This window comes from Moschus berezovskii, chromosome 16 (genome assembly GCF_049115385.1).
Source record: "Moschus berezovskii isolate FMDL1 chromosome 16, NW_MosBer_1.0, whole genome shotgun sequence".
NCBI classification, from domain to species: Eukaryota; Metazoa; Chordata; class Mammalia; order Artiodactyla; family Moschidae; genus Moschus; species Moschus berezovskii.
The window spans coordinates 12,217,953-12,234,375 of record NC_142475.1 but is presented as its reverse complement, the minus strand read 5'-3'; the positions used below and the strand labels follow the sequence as shown (position 1 = coordinate 12,234,375).

At 40.4% G+C, this 16,423-nt stretch overlaps 1 protein-coding gene across 2 annotated transcripts in view; it reads right to left on the bottom strand.

Annotated features, from left to right (window-relative positions):
• DPY19L4 (dpy-19 like 4) overlaps positions 1–13,483 on the bottom strand; it is a 61,745-nt gene extending 48,262 nt beyond the window's left edge. Inside the window, exons 1-2 of one of the 2 annotated variants that reach the window (XM_055431721.2) lie at positions 13,350–13,483; positions 8,019–8,129 (exon numbers count right to left, since the gene is read on the bottom strand). In XM_055431721.2, coding sequence (XP_055287696.1) covers positions 8,019–8,129; positions 13,350–13,365 — 127 coding nt within the window. In that variant the 5' untranslated portion in view covers positions 13,366–13,483. Of the gene's footprint in view, positions 1–8,018; positions 8,130–11,680; positions 12,109–13,349 lie in introns of those variants that run through there. The other variant, XM_055431720.2, reaches the window with a different exon arrangement.
• Positions 13,484–16,423: the final 2,940 nt, after the last annotated feature.

Below are 16,423 nucleotides of genomic sequence, written 5' to 3'. Positions count from 1 at the left end.
GAATGAGATGGCTGGATGGCATCACTGACTTGATGGACATGAGTTTGAGTGAACTCCGGGAGTTGGTGATGGACAGGGAGGCCTGGCGTGCTGTGATTCATGGGGTCGCAAAGAGTCGGACAAGACTGAGCGACTGAACTGAACTGAACTCAATCACTAGAAAAACAGCAGTCAAATTCCAATAGAGGGGTATCCTACAACAAACTTGGTCAGTACTCCGCCAAACTGTCAAGGTCATCAAAAATAAGGGAAGTCTGAGAAATTGTCACAGCCAAGAAAAGTCTATGGAGACAATTATAACTACATGTAATGTGGTATCCTGGATGTGATCCCTTATTTTTTAACAGAATTATATTAGATGAACACTAAAGAAAGTATGGACTTTTGTTAAAAAAATAACGTCATCGAGGGCTTAGTGGTAAATAATCTGCCTGCCAACGCAAGAGAGGTGGGTTCGATACCTTGGCTGGGAACTTCTCCTGGAAGAGGAAATGGCAACCCACTCCAGTATTCTTGCCTGGGAAATCTCATGGACAGAAGAGCCTGGTGGGTTACAGTCCATGGGGTTGCAGAGAGTCAGACATGACTGAGCAACTGAGCACACAAGATAGTATACGGAGTATTCTATCAACCACTTCAAAAAAAAAAAAGTATCTGAAGCAACTGAAAGCAACTATAATAAAATTAATAATATATATTATTGATGCTAAAAAAAAATAATGTATCAATAACATGGTTCATTATTTGTACCAAATGAACCATACTAATATAAAATGTTACTAATAGGGAGAATTCTTACGGGGGATGTGCAAGATAGGAACTCTGTACTATACTATCTAATCAATTCTTCTATAAATGAAAAATAGTTTTTAAAATTAAAGTCTATCAGGGTAGAATGGATACATGTATATTATATATATCACGGATATATATAATATACAATGGATTCATGTATATTATGGCTGAATTTCTTCAGTATTCACCTGAAACTATCACAATATTGTTTGTTAATTGGCTATACTCCAATACAAAAGAAAAAGTATAAAAAAAATAAATAAAAGTCTAAAGGAATAAAAGGAATGTACTACCAAATATCTAGAGAAAAAAATACAGGTTCATTTAGAATTACTACTGTTATTTTTTTCCTCATCAAGTAATTTTTTATTGAGGAATAATTTACACACTACAAATTATAGCTCTTTGAATTATACAAGGTAATGACTGTTGATGATTATAACATCATACACAATTGTTACATATATATATGTATGTAAATACTTCTTGTCAAAAGCATAGAACACATTTGAATTTTCTACACACAGGATGATTTAGCCCTTCTACAGCTATTAAGATTCAGTATAATAATAATAAATACCACGTGATTTCACCTATATGTGTTATCTAAAAAAAACAAATGAACATAACAAAGCAGAAACAGAGTCAGGTACAGAGAACAAACAGGTGGTTGCCAGACAGCAGAGAAGTGGGGGGATGAAGAAATAGGTGAAGGGAATTTTGACGTACAAACTTCTAGCTGCAAAATAAATGAATCACAGGTGTGAAATGTACAGTGTGGAGACTATAGTCAATAATTATATGTCTTTAAAAAAACTTAATTTTACTTTGGAGTATAGGCAATTAACAATGCTTTGATGGTTTCAGGTACACAGCAAAGCAACTCAGCTATACATATATATTTATCTGCTCTCCCCCAAAGACCCCTCCCATTCAGGCTGCCACATAACACTGAGCAGGGTTCCCAGTGATATGCAGTAGGTCTTTGTTGGTTATCCATTTTAAACACAACAGTGTGTACACATCAAACTCGATAACAATTCCTCCCTGCCACTGTCCCCCTGGTAGACAGAACACATCTGTGTATGGTAACAGATGGCAAGGCGACTTACGGTGGTCATCATTTTGAAATCTATAGAACTATCGATTCACTATGTTGTGTAACAGGAACTAACATATTGTCGTAGGTCAATTATACTTCAAAAACAAACTCAGAGAGAAAAAGATCAGACTTGTGGTTACCAGAGGTGAGAGGTGGGGAAGAGGGAACTGAATGAAGGTAGTCAAAATGTACAAACTTCCAGCTATAAGATAAACAAGTACTAAGGCAATGTATTATATGGTAAATATAATTAATACTGCTATGTTATATATGAAAGCTGTTAAGAAAGCTTAAGAGTTCTCAAGGAAAAAAATTTTTATATTTCTTTAATTCTGTAATTTCTAGTTCTTTAATTCTGTATATCTAATGAACTTTTGTGATAATTATTCCATGATGTATGCAAGTTAAATCATTATGCCTATACAGTGCTGTATGTCAATTAAATAAATTGACAATAAAACTATGGGGGGGGAAAGATTCAGTAAATTAAGCCCAGGCCTCAAGGTCCAATGCCCAATGTTATGTTACTGAATGATTGACAGGTTTGTAAAAACAAACCTGCTGACTTACTAATTTAGCTAAACTAAAACTGCAGCTTAAAAAATTATTTAATAAATACTGGTATGCATAGCACATTAGAGATATTAAATACCAGCTAGATATCAGTAAATTAATAAGAATTATATTAAAAATGCTTGAAAGATACTAGCCAATAAATCAAATAACAGAATCAGAGAATTTCCTGGCGATTCAGTGGTTAGGACTTTCCTTTCACTGACAAGGGCGGGGGTTCAATACTGGGTCAGGGAACCAAGATCCCACAGGTCATCTGACTTGGCAAAAGATGAAAATAAATATGGAAATAAATAATTGTTAAAAAGAATCAGCATGACACAATTATTTTATAATTACTGTTTCCAATAGCAAATGGAAAGCATTTGGCCTGGAACAAAGCAAGAGATCAGTAAATAATAATTATTATTATTGGGTTGCAAAAGCATACTTGTAAAAATATATGATAGTTAATTAAAGCAGTGTTGACACAACGTAACCTATAAAAAGACTACAAGAAAACTTACCTCACATGGTAATTTGGTAAAAGTGCTATACAGTTTCTAAACATGTCTTTTCCTGTATCTTTAAAATTAATTCCTGGACAATGAAGATTAATCCTGATAATCAAGGGCTATTACAAAAAATATATTCAACCAAATCCTACATATAAATGCCTTGCTGCTGCTGCTGCTAAGTCACTTTAGTCGTGACCAACTCTGTGCAACCCCATAGATGGCAGCCCACCAGGCTCTCCTGTCCCTGGGATTCTCCAGGCAAGAACACTGGAGTGGGTTGCCATAGCCTTCTCCAATGCATGAAAGTGAAAAGTGAAAGTGAAGTCACTCAGTCGTGTCTGACTCTTAGCAACCCCATGGACTGCAGCCTACCAGGTTCCTCCATCCATGAGATTTTCCAGGCAAGAGTACTGGAGTGGGGTGCCATTGCCTTCTCCAATAAATGCCTTACCTTAGTACTATTTTGTTTGTGAAGATTCTGGAGAGTCAAAGCTGGAATCAAGCTATCAGTGTTCAGTGTATAAGTATATATGTTTTAGAGAAAATAAAGAGCTCTGGGTCCTTGAAATTATTTATTTAAAAATTATCAAGGGAGTTCCCTGGTGGTCTAGTGGTTAGAATTCTGGGCTTTCACTGCCATGGCCCAACCAGGGTTCAATTCCTGGTTAGGGAACTGAAATCCAGCAAGCTGTGTAGCATGGCCACAAAAAAAAATTACCATTTAAAATTGGAAAACTGGAAAGTATAGGACTGATTTCCAGTTACGTTACATCAGTCACAAACAGGCCTAATCAAAAAACTTCTGTATGTTTCAACCCCAAGTTAACTCCCTTGTAGGGAACTAAGATCCCATAAGCCACATAGCCAAAAAAAAAAAAAACATAGTATTCAATTTCACAAAAAGTAAAATAAACAAAAGAAAAAAGTATAAATACAGTGAAAAAATATAAGCAGTCCTTGTCAAAATTTTAATAGCTATTATTAGTAGAATTACACATATATTTTATATTTATTTTACTTTTCTCTATTTTCACATTTTCGATCCTAAAAATACATTTTTGTAGTTGGGGGGAAAATACTGTTCTATCGTAGTTATCTCTAAATTGCTTAATAGAACAATTGCTTATACTGCATTTTCCAAAACATTTTAAATAATCACTGTATTAGTTGGCTTTGCTGTAGTGAAGAAGTGACCCCCATACTTCCAGTGGCTTAGAAAACAAATATTTGTTTCTCATTCATGTTACTATGGATTTTGGATCAGCAGTCACTCTCCACTCAATTCCAGATTTTAGATTAGCTGTGGCTCTTCTTGTATCTTCAGAGTTCAGAACAGAATCAGTCCCTATTTGGGACATGCTGTTCTCATTACAGAGGAAAAGATCAGAACAGGCTAAAACATATAATGTCTCTTCCAATTTCTGATTAGAACAAGTACACTGCTACTTTAACTCACATTCCATTGGCTCAGGCAAGTCACATATATAAGCCTGACAACAGGGTAGGGAAGTATACTCTGCTTCAGAGAGGCACTCCACATCAACACAGTAATGGGAAAGAACATATAATGCATTTTCAGGAAGGGGAGAAAATATTTGTGAACAACTGAAGAATCCACCAGGGTTTGCCCCATTCATCACAAATATCTACTTCCCTTCAAAGGCAAAAACACTCACTCCTCAAGAAAGATACCCTAAGAGTAGCCTGTTCAGCCTGCTTCCTGAATGTAGAAAGTTAGGAATTCAAACATCATTTCAAGACATGAATAATTGGGTTCTTCTTAACCTAGGCTGGCAGCTCTGTTGACAGTATGTCTCTCTCTAAGCTTAGTCGACAATTTGCCTAGGTATTTACCTAAGAGAAATAAAAATTGTTGTTGCTGTTGTTTAGTCGCTAAGTCGTATCCGAATCTTTGTGACCTCATGGTCTGTAACCCACCAGGCTACTCTGTCCATGGATTTCCCAGACAATACTGGAGTAGCTTGACATTTCCTTCGCCAAGAGAAATAAAAATAGATGTTCACAAAAAGACCAGTACAAGTACTCATAGCAGCCTTATTCATAATAGCTAAATCCTGGAAATTAATCAAATATCCAACTAGAAAAGCAGGAATAAACTCTTACAGCAAGATGAATGAATCTCAAAGTGATTACATTTTAAGGATAACATACTGAACTAAGTGAAAGAATCCAGACACAAAGGCATATATGTTGTGTGATTCTATTTACATGAAATTCTACAACATGCAAAGTTAATCTATATTGAAAAATATCAGAAGAGTGGTTGTTTTAGGGGGCACAGGGGAACTCTACTGGAAAGGGATACAAAAGAACTTTCTGGGATAAGGGAAATGTTACGTATCTTAATTGTATTCAAGTACAAAAATTCACTTAATACCTATGATTCTGTGCATTTTATTGTAAGTTGTACCTTAATTTTACAAAATTAAATCATTCATTTTGCAAAAAAAAAAAAAACTGATTTTATTGTTTTTTTTACCTACTTGATTCCAGTCAGCTCTGTTCTCCAATAACTATACCCCAAATTTTTCTTCTAGATATGCCTCTCTAAGAGATTTAACTACATTTATTTTGAGCTAATCAAGCTTTGCTTATTTGTCACAAAAGCCACACCCTTTGTTCTTTTCCCCTGAGTGCTTTATTCAACTGAAAGGAGTTACTAGGAACTGCTTTAAACCTCATACATTTTAACAGACTATGTGACTGGTCATGCCCTTGATTTGGTCACTGCCCTAAGGATTCATCTTTATCAGCCTTTGTTACTTAAAATATTTCTCAATTTTATGATTTACTAGTTGAAAAGACAAACAATACTAACTTCAACACTACAAGTCTCAGAAATTTCGGACTCCTGTTTTCCTTTTCATGTCTGCTGGCAAATGGGCCAGTTCTGTTCTAATGGATCTCTTTCCTGCAATCAAAGCAGTTCACAATCAAGGTACTCTAGTAATAATCTCTTTTGTGATCTTGTTATCTAAAGTAACAAAAACAAAACTCAGTACTAAAATTGCAACTATTCACAGAAACAGTTTTATAGAATGATTTATCACACATATTATGGATTATTATTTTTCATCTCCCAAAATGTTTATCTTATTTGAAAAAATTTATATAAATTGGCTTTGAACTCCCTTTGGGAAGAATCTATTTGTAAAAGCTGTTCGGCTCCTCAGTTCAGTTCAGTTCAGTTGCTCAATCGTGTCCGACTCTCCGCGACCCCATGAATCACAGCACGCCAGGCCTCCCTGTCCATCACCAACTCCTGGAGTTCACTCAAACTCATGTCCACAAAGTCGGTGATGCCATCCAGCCATCTCATTCTTGGTCGTCCCCTTCTCCTCTTGGCCCCAATCCCTCCCAGCATCAGAGTCTTTTCCAGTGAGTCGACTCGTCGCATGAGGTGGCCAAAGTATTGCAGTTTCAGCTTTTGCATCAGTCCTTCCAATGAACACCCAGGATTGATCTCCTTTAGAATGGACTGGTTGGATCTCCTTGCAATCCAAGGGACTCTCAAGAGTCTTCTCCAACACCACAGTTCAAAAGCACCAAATTGTTCGGCTCCTAAGGATGGCATATTCTCCAAAGCCACTTTCAGATATGGTTCAGGAGGATAATGGAAAAGGAAGGACCTTCAGAGGATAAAGCCAATGAACTGGGCAACTACTCCCGAGGAAAACAGCTAGTGACTAATCAAGGAACATTCCCTTCCCCAGAGGAGGAAGACCTCATATTTACCTAGTAGGATTTCAAAATTGCTGTGGACCCGTGTTTAATGTGCCTCTTACTCTTCCTCTTTCTGAATGGAAGCATTTATTTTGGTTATCCTGTCTCCAACCAAAAATGTATAATGGAAAAGGGGACATGTACAGAAAAGATTACCATAGCAGGCTTATAACTGCTTTGCTAAGAAAAGCCTGCTTAAAAGCTAGGCTCTTGGTAGGCCTCTGGGAACCTGGATTTCAAAAGGTTTCCCATCATTTTCTAATGAGTGGTTTACTGTGTCTAACTTATTTGTGCAAACAGTATACTTCACACCTACTGCTTTCCTTCTAGGAGTCTAGAACTTCTGCATGCATTAAGCAGAGGTTACGTGATCAGCCACCACTAAAAATCCCGAGCAGAGTTGTTAGTAAGCTTCCTAGGCAGACAAAACTACAAATGCCACAAACTGAGGCTGAAGGAATTATGCATGTCCTAGGCATCCTGGAAATTTTTGCCTAGTTTCTTGCAGACTTCAGCCCATATGCCTTTTCCCTTTGCTGATTTTGTTTTGTATTGTTCAATGTCTGAACATAGGACTGGGTTTGGGGACCCCTGACACAGAGCAAGTAACTTATTTTTTTAATTCTTTTGGATCAGAATGAGTCAGAGCTGACCCTTAATAGACCCTGATAAGATGACCTTAGGCTTCAAGAATTATGCCCTCACTAGGTAAGACTGAGTGTCTTCCTTGGAGTCGGGGAGGTACCAAGTGTATTTTGTCTGAGGGAAAGAAGTAAATATTTATGACCAAAAGGCCAGAAAGTGGTAGACTATTATTATTATTCCCAACTACTTTGTCGTTTCCTGTAGAGATTTTTCTTCCCTGCCCATCACCACGTGACTTGCCATGCATCCTGTAGTCAGAATAAACTTCTCCACCTCACTGCCTGGATTGATGGGATGACTTCTTTGGGCCAACAGAATGCAAGTACAAGTGACAGTGTGCAGTTCAGCAAAACCTTTATGAGGTACTGCATGACTCTGCCTATCTCCTGCTCTTCTTCTCTGCCACAAGAACACATCCCAAATAGAGATTGTTCCTTCAGGACACATGAAGCTTCATCAGCCAACTGACAGCCGCAATATGCAAGTTAATCAGAAATAAACGCTTTTTGTAAGCCAGTGACACTTAGGAAATGTTCTACAGCAAAACCTAATGAAAGCTGACTGATATCACCACATACTTAAGACAAAATATATTTATAATTTAAAATGTTACTGTAAAATATACTACCTAACGTAACTAAAAAACTCCAAATCTAACTTACATTTTGGAGCTCTTTCAGGAACTGGAGCGTCATTGATTTTCTCTTCTTTGGCAGATTCTTTATTTTCTGATGACTTTGGCTTTTTTCTTTGGCGCAGTTCTATAGGTGGTCCTTAAAATATTTGAGACGTTATTGCAATGTGTGTAACAAATTATTTTGTCTATATCTTGAACTGATTTACTAAGGCAAAAGTCCCATGAAGAACTATTAGTACCAAAGATAACTCTTTTCATAATTAGTTTAGCACTCCCTGCAAAACAAATATTCCTACAAACCAAAAGACAATATAAGTTCTGCCTCTAATCCATGCTTTCAGAGTCTTATGGATAAACTGAGCTCTTCTCTTGAGATGATGCTATTTTCAAAACATCCTAAAATAAGTACTCTTTTCCAGAATGACTGGAGAACAAAGTGTTATTTAATAAATTGGATTATTTTTCAAGTTAACTGAGAGTATTATATGCATTACTCATGAATTAACAATTTTTTAAAAATAAAAATATAATAAAATAAATTGATCATAAAATTATACTTCATTTGTTTAAAATCCTGAAGGTTCTACAGAATTTCACAGTGCTGTGTTATCATTATCATTCAACAGTCTTAGAGGTTTAGGTATCAGAAAACAGACTGAAACCATAAAAATCAATATATTTGGGAAGCTCTCAAAATTTTTTCCAATTTTACACTATCTACTATTTCTACAACCGACTAAAAAAATGTAATGCAAAAAGTACTTTCAAATCAGTAAACCAAATTCCAAATTAAATAAGAATTTACTATATTCTCCATAATTATTCTTCTTCCCTAGTTAATTATAAGGTAGACTGTGTCATGTAGGTGTAGGACACTATCATGGGCTACCAAGGTTTAAGGTGGTACAAGAATTTTTCTCCTTCCTATAGAAGCAGGGTTTTTCTCTTTTCTCTTTATAATGTCTTAAGGATAGAAAAATGAGTCTAAAAAGAGAAGTCAAAAAAGGAGAAATGAATCAGCTACTATTGCTGATATCAGATGGCTAATTCTAACTGTGGAAAATGAATAAAATTTATTTTAGAAGTGCTTCAAAGCAAATTCGTATGTTTGTTAAAATGTCTTTCAACACTGACATACTGAGGGAAAAAAATACCATATACTTAGTGGCTTCTGTCTGACTAGTCTAAATTTTAACCATTTTTATATCATTTATTCTTTATATTATAATCATATTAAGTAGCAAAGTCAAAGATTAGAAAATGACATTATTAGAAAAGTCATACCATGGATATTAAGCATTTTTGCATACAAATCTGGGACAACTAATAAATACTATTATATTCCTCATTTATTATGTCCTTTTAATTTTGCTATGGGTTAAAGCAAAAGTTAGAAGCAGTCAACAAGAATGAAAATGTATGTAAAGCCAAACAAAGTCTTCTGATGCAAGCGATCATTTTAAATTTTACTGAAACAGAACACAGGGCTTCCCTGGTGGTCCAGTGGTTAAGAATCTGCCTGCCAGTGCAGGAGACATGGGTTCGGTCCCTGGTCCAGGAAGACCCCACATGCAGTGAGGTAACTAAGGCCATGCACCACAGCTACTGAAGCCCGAGCACCCTAGAGCCTGCACCCACAGCAAGAGAAGCCGCCACAGTGGAGGCCCGGGGACCACAGCTGCTGAAGCCCGAGCACCCTAGAGCCTGCGCCCACAGCAAGAGAAGCCGCCACAGTGGAGGCCCGGGGACCACAGCTGCTGAAGCCCGAGCACCCTAGAGCCTGCGCCCACAGCAAGAGAAGCCACCACAGTGGAGGCCCGGGGACCACAGCTAGAGTAGTCCTCCACCCCACACCCACAGAAAGCCCAGCAACGAAGAGCCAACACAGTCAAAAATAAAATACATACAGAAAAAATTTTTTAAAAGAATATAAGAAAAAATTATAACTACAAGACATTTACTTAGCAGACACACATCCATGATCAAACATGTTAATAGTATTAGATTTTTTTTAAAATGTAATTGGGTAATTTCAGAAATCAAGTAAACAATTCTACTGAAAGTTAAAGTGTTAGTTGCTCAATTGTATCCAATGCTTTGCAGCATGGTGGATTAGAGCCCGCCAGGTTCCTCTGTCCATGGGATTCTCCAGGCAAGAATACTGGAGTGCTTCGCCATTTCCTTCTCCAGGGGGTCTTCCTGACCCAGGAATCAAACTCAGGTCTCCTGCACTGCAGGCTGATTCTTTATTGTCTGAGCAACTAGGCAAGCCAAACAAAATATGTGACCAATGGGTTAGATAGGACTTTTTTTATTACAGAGTCTAAAAGTATGCATTTAAGATAATGATAACTTGGGAAGGATGAGGATATTCACAGAAAAGTGTTCTTCACAAAAAGCTATTATTTTTCTTTTTTAAAAAATTTCTCTATAAAATAAATCACTTTACAGAGATTTTAATGGAGTGTGCACACACATGGGCATTTTTGTTTTGTTTTTTGCATCCATGCTGCACAGGATGCGGGATCTTAGTTCTCTAGAGATCAAACCCATGACCCCTGCAGTGGACACTCGAAGTCCTAAGCAATGGACCTCCAGGGAATTCCAGTACTATTTTCTTGATTCTAAAATGTCATATATTTTAAGACACTATTTAATAACAGTTTCTCAAGAGGAAAAAAAAAAAATACTACCATATTAAATACCTGCACTGATTTTAAGGCATGCCAATTTCAGTGGCATTAAATTGTGGGAGTAAAAAGTACTACTTAGGAAATACAGTAACCTTTTTAACCAATTTCTTCCATCTTGTTCCTAAACTTTTTGCCTGTGACTATAAAACAAAACTGACTGGATGCAAATTTTATCTCATTTTCTTTATGATGATCTTTTAACTTCATAACTGACAAACAAAGCCCAGAATCCCTAGGTGGATAAGCAACAAAGACCAAAGCAGTGGATAAACCAGATTATTCATTCTGATAGGAAAGCTCTGGGATAGAATTCAAATTTTCTTTTCACTATCTTATAATTTTACCATTGTAAAGAAAAAGTCCAGTAAATAAAAATGATAACACAGCCAGAGGAACAACCTACTATTTCAGTCTCTGGCTCTGTGATCTTCACATCATACAGTTAACAAGGCTACAAATAGGCTTTCAAATGTCCATCTAGACTATACATAGCAATTTCCAAGAGAAGTGTGAATACTGATCTACTCAAAGCTGTCACTTCCTTTGCTCTAACATTTCTTCCAGGAAATACAAATATAATACCATGACTCTCTACAGCATCAAGAGAAGATGAGATTTCCAAAGAGAATTTACTTAGAGAAAAGTGGGACAAAGGGTCCAAGTGAAGTGAATGATAAGCAAAAAAGCAATATAGAAAACATGTGGATACAAGTGAAATACACTATTTAGTCAAACTTTAATACAGTGAATACCAAAAACATGCATTCTGAAAAAAAGCGTGGCGTGCCTAATAAACATATTCAAAATAATGCCTAGCACGTAGACATGTTTACTATAAATAACATTACTAGATTACAATAAATAAGAATTTAATTACTAGTTGTTGCTGTGCTCAGTCATATCTGACTGTTCACGACCCTTTGGGCTGTAGCCCTCCAGGCTCCTCTATCCATGGGATTTTTCAGGCAAGAATACCGGAGTGGGTTGTTATTACCTCCTCCAGGGGATCTTCCCAACCCAGAGATTTCCAACCCCGTTATCTCCTGTGTCTCCTGCATTGCAGGCATATTCTTTACCTGTTGAGCCATTGGGGAAGCACACCTAACAAATTAGACAGCCAAATATTTATGGAATTAAAAGTCTGTTGAATGAAACTGTAACTTAACAAAACTTCAATGCATTAATTTTTCCAAGTAAGATGTATTTCATTCCTTTGGATTATCTGTCATTCTACAAACAAAAGTCATTTTTCACTTTATATCACGGAAGTAAATTTCACAAACTTGTATGGCTTATGAAATCATAACTGGTTCCACATCATATCTGCTTAGTTAGGTCTAACTTTAACCTGTTAAAACAATTCCTCATTAGCATGATATATAATATTAAAGACTTTCAGTACTGCAGTTTTAATTTTTTTATGCTTTAACTGCTCATGGAAACATTATCAACCCACCCCAGAGACTTGCAGGTAGTTAGAAAAGTAAAAAATATGAAAAAATGTATCACATATACTGGAAGCAAAGATAAAACCAAGGCAACAAACAGAAATACATTCTTCCTTACCAACAACAAAGAGTTTAGTTTTGAAGCTGGTTTTAGGTACAGTGTCTTAAATTAGACCAGTTTTAACCCAGAAAACTTAAGGAGGAGGAGGAGGCAAATATGAGGCAAGAGTGAGTGCAGAAACAGAGCAGCAAGTCACAGAGCAAACAATTCTTAAAATTAATTTTTTAAAAACTGTTTTCCACTGAATTCTTCAGACTCCCTTCTTGCATTCCTGGTTTAGCAAGGCTTCAGTCTAAACAGATCACACCCACAACCCTCCTCAACAAGGTTAAAAAGTCATGTTTCCCAGAAGAATGAAAAGTCTAACTGCTCAGTCAGGCGATACCATTACATCCATGCCTGAAAGCATCATGCCTATTATGAACACGTGACACAAATGTTTCCTAGACCATCTCTCTTCTCTGGGCGAAGTTCCGCCCAGCTCCCCATTTTTCTCTCACACCTATCAACTTCTGTGGATCAATACTGAGTTGTCTCGGCAGTGGCCGTGAAAGCTTTCTCCAGCCCACCTACTTTCACCCTCTAAGCTCTCCGGGCTTCCGGATCGCCCCAGAGCCACTCGTTCCTTCTCCCCATAAACCTGTGAATGAAACTGGCTGCCCTTCACGCTTCCGCTTCTGCCGCTCGGTCTCCGCCCAGCCCGCCTCGCTCGCCCCTCTCTTCCTACACCCTTGCCCCTTTCGGAGCCCGCGCAGCGCGGCTCCCCCGACCCGGGGGCGGCCTGGCCAGCGCCCGCAGCCCTCTCAGGAGCGCACGCAGCCCGAGGGGCGCGCGGCCCCGCGACGTGCACTCCCGCAGAGGCGCTCAGCACTCGCAGCGGCAGCTTCGCGGCCCGAGCCCGCCCCCGCTCCGCCCGCCGGCAGCCCCCGGCCACTCCCCCACGGCGCTCTCTCCCGCGACCCGCGCTGCAGCCTCAGGCTCCCCTGCTGCCTCCCGCTCCGGCCGGCACGCCTCGAGGCCGTGCACGCCGCGCCCTCGCGAGGTCTCCGCACCCCCCCGCCGGCCAGCCGCGGCCGCCCGCCGCCCGGGGCTCCCGGCCCTCCCTTCCCGAGCCCTCTGGCGGCCGGACGCGCGCGGACCCCGGGGCCGGTCACCTTCCTCCTCCGCCATCGTTCCCGCGGAGGCCGCGGAGGGCCTCCCCTCGGGGCTCCCGCGCCGCCCGGCGTCCCCCGCCTCCGCGTAGCCGAGCCCCGCGGCTCGTCTCAGGCCCGCGCCCGGGCCGCCGCGCCCCGACTTCCTGACCCGCCCACCCGGCCCCCTCCGGTGTCGCCGCCAACCGCGTCCCCCCGCCCCGGGCCGCCCTGGAACTAGAGTGCCGGGAGCGGAGGGCTGGCCGGAGTGTTTGGCGGGCGCGCCCGGGCCTGAGCGGGAAGGAAAGGGGGCGGTTTGGCTGGCGCTCCGGGCCCCTTCCGCGCACAACCCTAGGAGACACACCGGTGGGTGCCCGAGGGCCTTTCTGGCCCTGTTGTGACGGGACTCGGGTGTTCCCTGCTGGCTCAGACGGTAAAGACTCTGACTGCAGTGTGGGAGATCTGGGTTCGATCCCTGGGTCGGGAAGATCCCCTGCAGGAGGCCATAGAAACCCGCTCCAGTGTTCTTGCCTTGAGAATTCCCAGTGGACACAGGAGCCTGGTGGGCTGCAGTCCACCGGGTCGCAAAGAGTCGGACACGACTGAGTGACTAAGTACGGCACAGTCCAGAGACTATTCAGATCCAGCCCCCGTAGCTGCTCCATTTTACAGAGAGGAGAAGGAGGTACAGCGAGGCTAAGTCAGCAAGCTAGTCTGAACCAGGGCTCCTGAATCCTCAGAGTGCCTTCAGAGCGCGGCAAAACCCCTTTGGGTTGTTGGCACATTGGTTTAGTAGCCCGCTTTACGGAGAAGGCAATGGCAACCCACTCCAGTACTCTTGCCTGGAAAATCCCATGGGCGGAGGAGCCTGGTGGGCTGCAGTCCATGGGGTCGCTAAGAGTCGGACACGACTGAGCGACTTCACTTTCACGTTTACACATTGGAGAAGGAAATGGCAGCCCACTCCAGTGTTCTTGCCTGGAGAATCCCAGGGACGGTGGAGCCTGGTGGGCTGCCGTCTGTGGGGTCGCACAGAGTCGGACACGACTGAAGCGACTTAGCAGCAGCAGCAGATATTTACAAGAAAGAAGCTTGTACTTGGAACTTAAGTGTCTTAACCGCCCAAAGTGGTTAAAGAAAGGTATATGCATTTCATAATATTATTTTACAAACAGTAATACTACAGCCAGTGCAGAGGAGAGGGTGCAGTAGTTTTAACTTGTCACACTGTTTATCTTCACTTTTATTATATCAGGCATTCTACAAATATACCTGGATCTTTCCCCTTCAACAGTATTGCTGTCGTTCAGTCGTTAAGTCTTGTCTTTGTGTCCCCATGGACTACAGCATGACAGGCTCTCCTGTCCTTCACTATCTCCCGGAGTTTACTCAGATTCATGACCATTGAGTCAGTGATACTTTCTAACCATCTTACCCTCTGACGCACTCCTTTTGCCCTCAGTCTTTCCCAGAGTCAGAGTCTTTCCCAGTAAGTCAGCTCAGTCATATCAGGCGGCGGAACTATTGGAGCTTCAACTTTAGCAACAGTCCTTCAAATGAATGTTTCGGGTTGCCTTCCTTTAGGTTTAGGTTTAAGCTCCTTGCTCTCCAAGGGAGTCTCAAGAGTCTTCTCTGGCACCACAATTCAAAACCATCAAGTCTTTGGCGTTCAGCCTTCTTTCCAGTCCACCTGTCACATCCATACATGACTACTAGAAAAACCATAGCTTTGACTTTGTCATATATCAAACAGATGCCTCTGCTTTTGAATACACTGGCTGAGTTTGTCACAGCTTTCCTTCTAAGGAGCAAGCATCTTTTAATTGCATGGCTGCAGTCATTGTCTGCGGTGATTTTGGAAACCAAGAAAATAAAATCTGTCACTGCTTCCACTATTCCCCCTTCTATTTGCCATTAACTGATAGGACTGGATGTCATGATCTTAGGTTTTTGAATGTTGCGTTTTAAGTCAACTTTTCACCCTCATCAAAGAGGCTCTTTAGTTCCTCTTAACTTTCTGCCATTAGAGTGGTATTATCTGCATATCTAAGGTTGTTGAAATTTCTCCCAGCAATCTTGATTTCAGCTTGTGAGTCACCCAGGGTGGCATTTTGCCTGAAATATTCTGCATATAAGCTAAATAAGCAGGATGACAATATACAGTATTGTATATTGTCATCCTGCTTTCCCAATTTTGAACCAGTCAGTTGTTCCATGTCCGATTCTAACTTGCTTCTTGACCTACCTACAGATTTCTCAGCAGACAGGTAGGGTAACCCGGTACTCCCATCTCTTTAAGAATTTTCCACAGTTTATTGTGATCCACACAGTCAAAGGCTTTAGCATAGTCAATGAAACATATTTTTCTGGAACTCCCTTGCTTTCTCTATGATCCGATGAATGTAGGCAATTTGATCTCTAGTTCCTCTGCCTATTGAAAACTCAGTTGTACATCTGGAATTTCTCAGTTCACATACTGCTGAAGCCTGTGTTCTGTGCTAAATCACTTCAGTTCTCTCCGAATTTTTGCGACCCCATGAACTGAGACCAGTTGAGCTCCTCTGTCCATGGGATTTCCCAGGCAAGAATACTGGAGTGGGTTGTCATTTCCTTCTCCAGGGGATCTTCCCTCACCTAGGGATCAAACTTGCATCTCTTACAACTCCAGCATTGGCAGGCGGTTTCTTTACGACTAGCACCACCTAGCTTGAAGGATTTTGAGCATCACATTGCTAGCATGAGAAATGAGTGCAATTTTATGGTAATTTGAACATACTTTGGCATTGACCTTCTTTGGGATTGAAATGAAAGCTGACATTTTCAATCCTGTGGCCACTGCTGAGTTTTCCAAATTTCCTGACATATTGAGAGCAGCACTTTAACAGCATCATCCTTTAGAATTTTAAATAGCTCAGCTGGAATTCCATCACCTCCACTAGCTTTGTAGTAAGGCTTCCTAATGCCTACTTGATTTTGCACTCCAGGATGTCTGGTTCTAGGTGAGTGACCACACTATTATGGTTATCCTGGTCATAACACTTTGCATTCATGCATTTCAACGGTAGGAAAAAGTAAATTTAAGAACTGATAAAATGCCC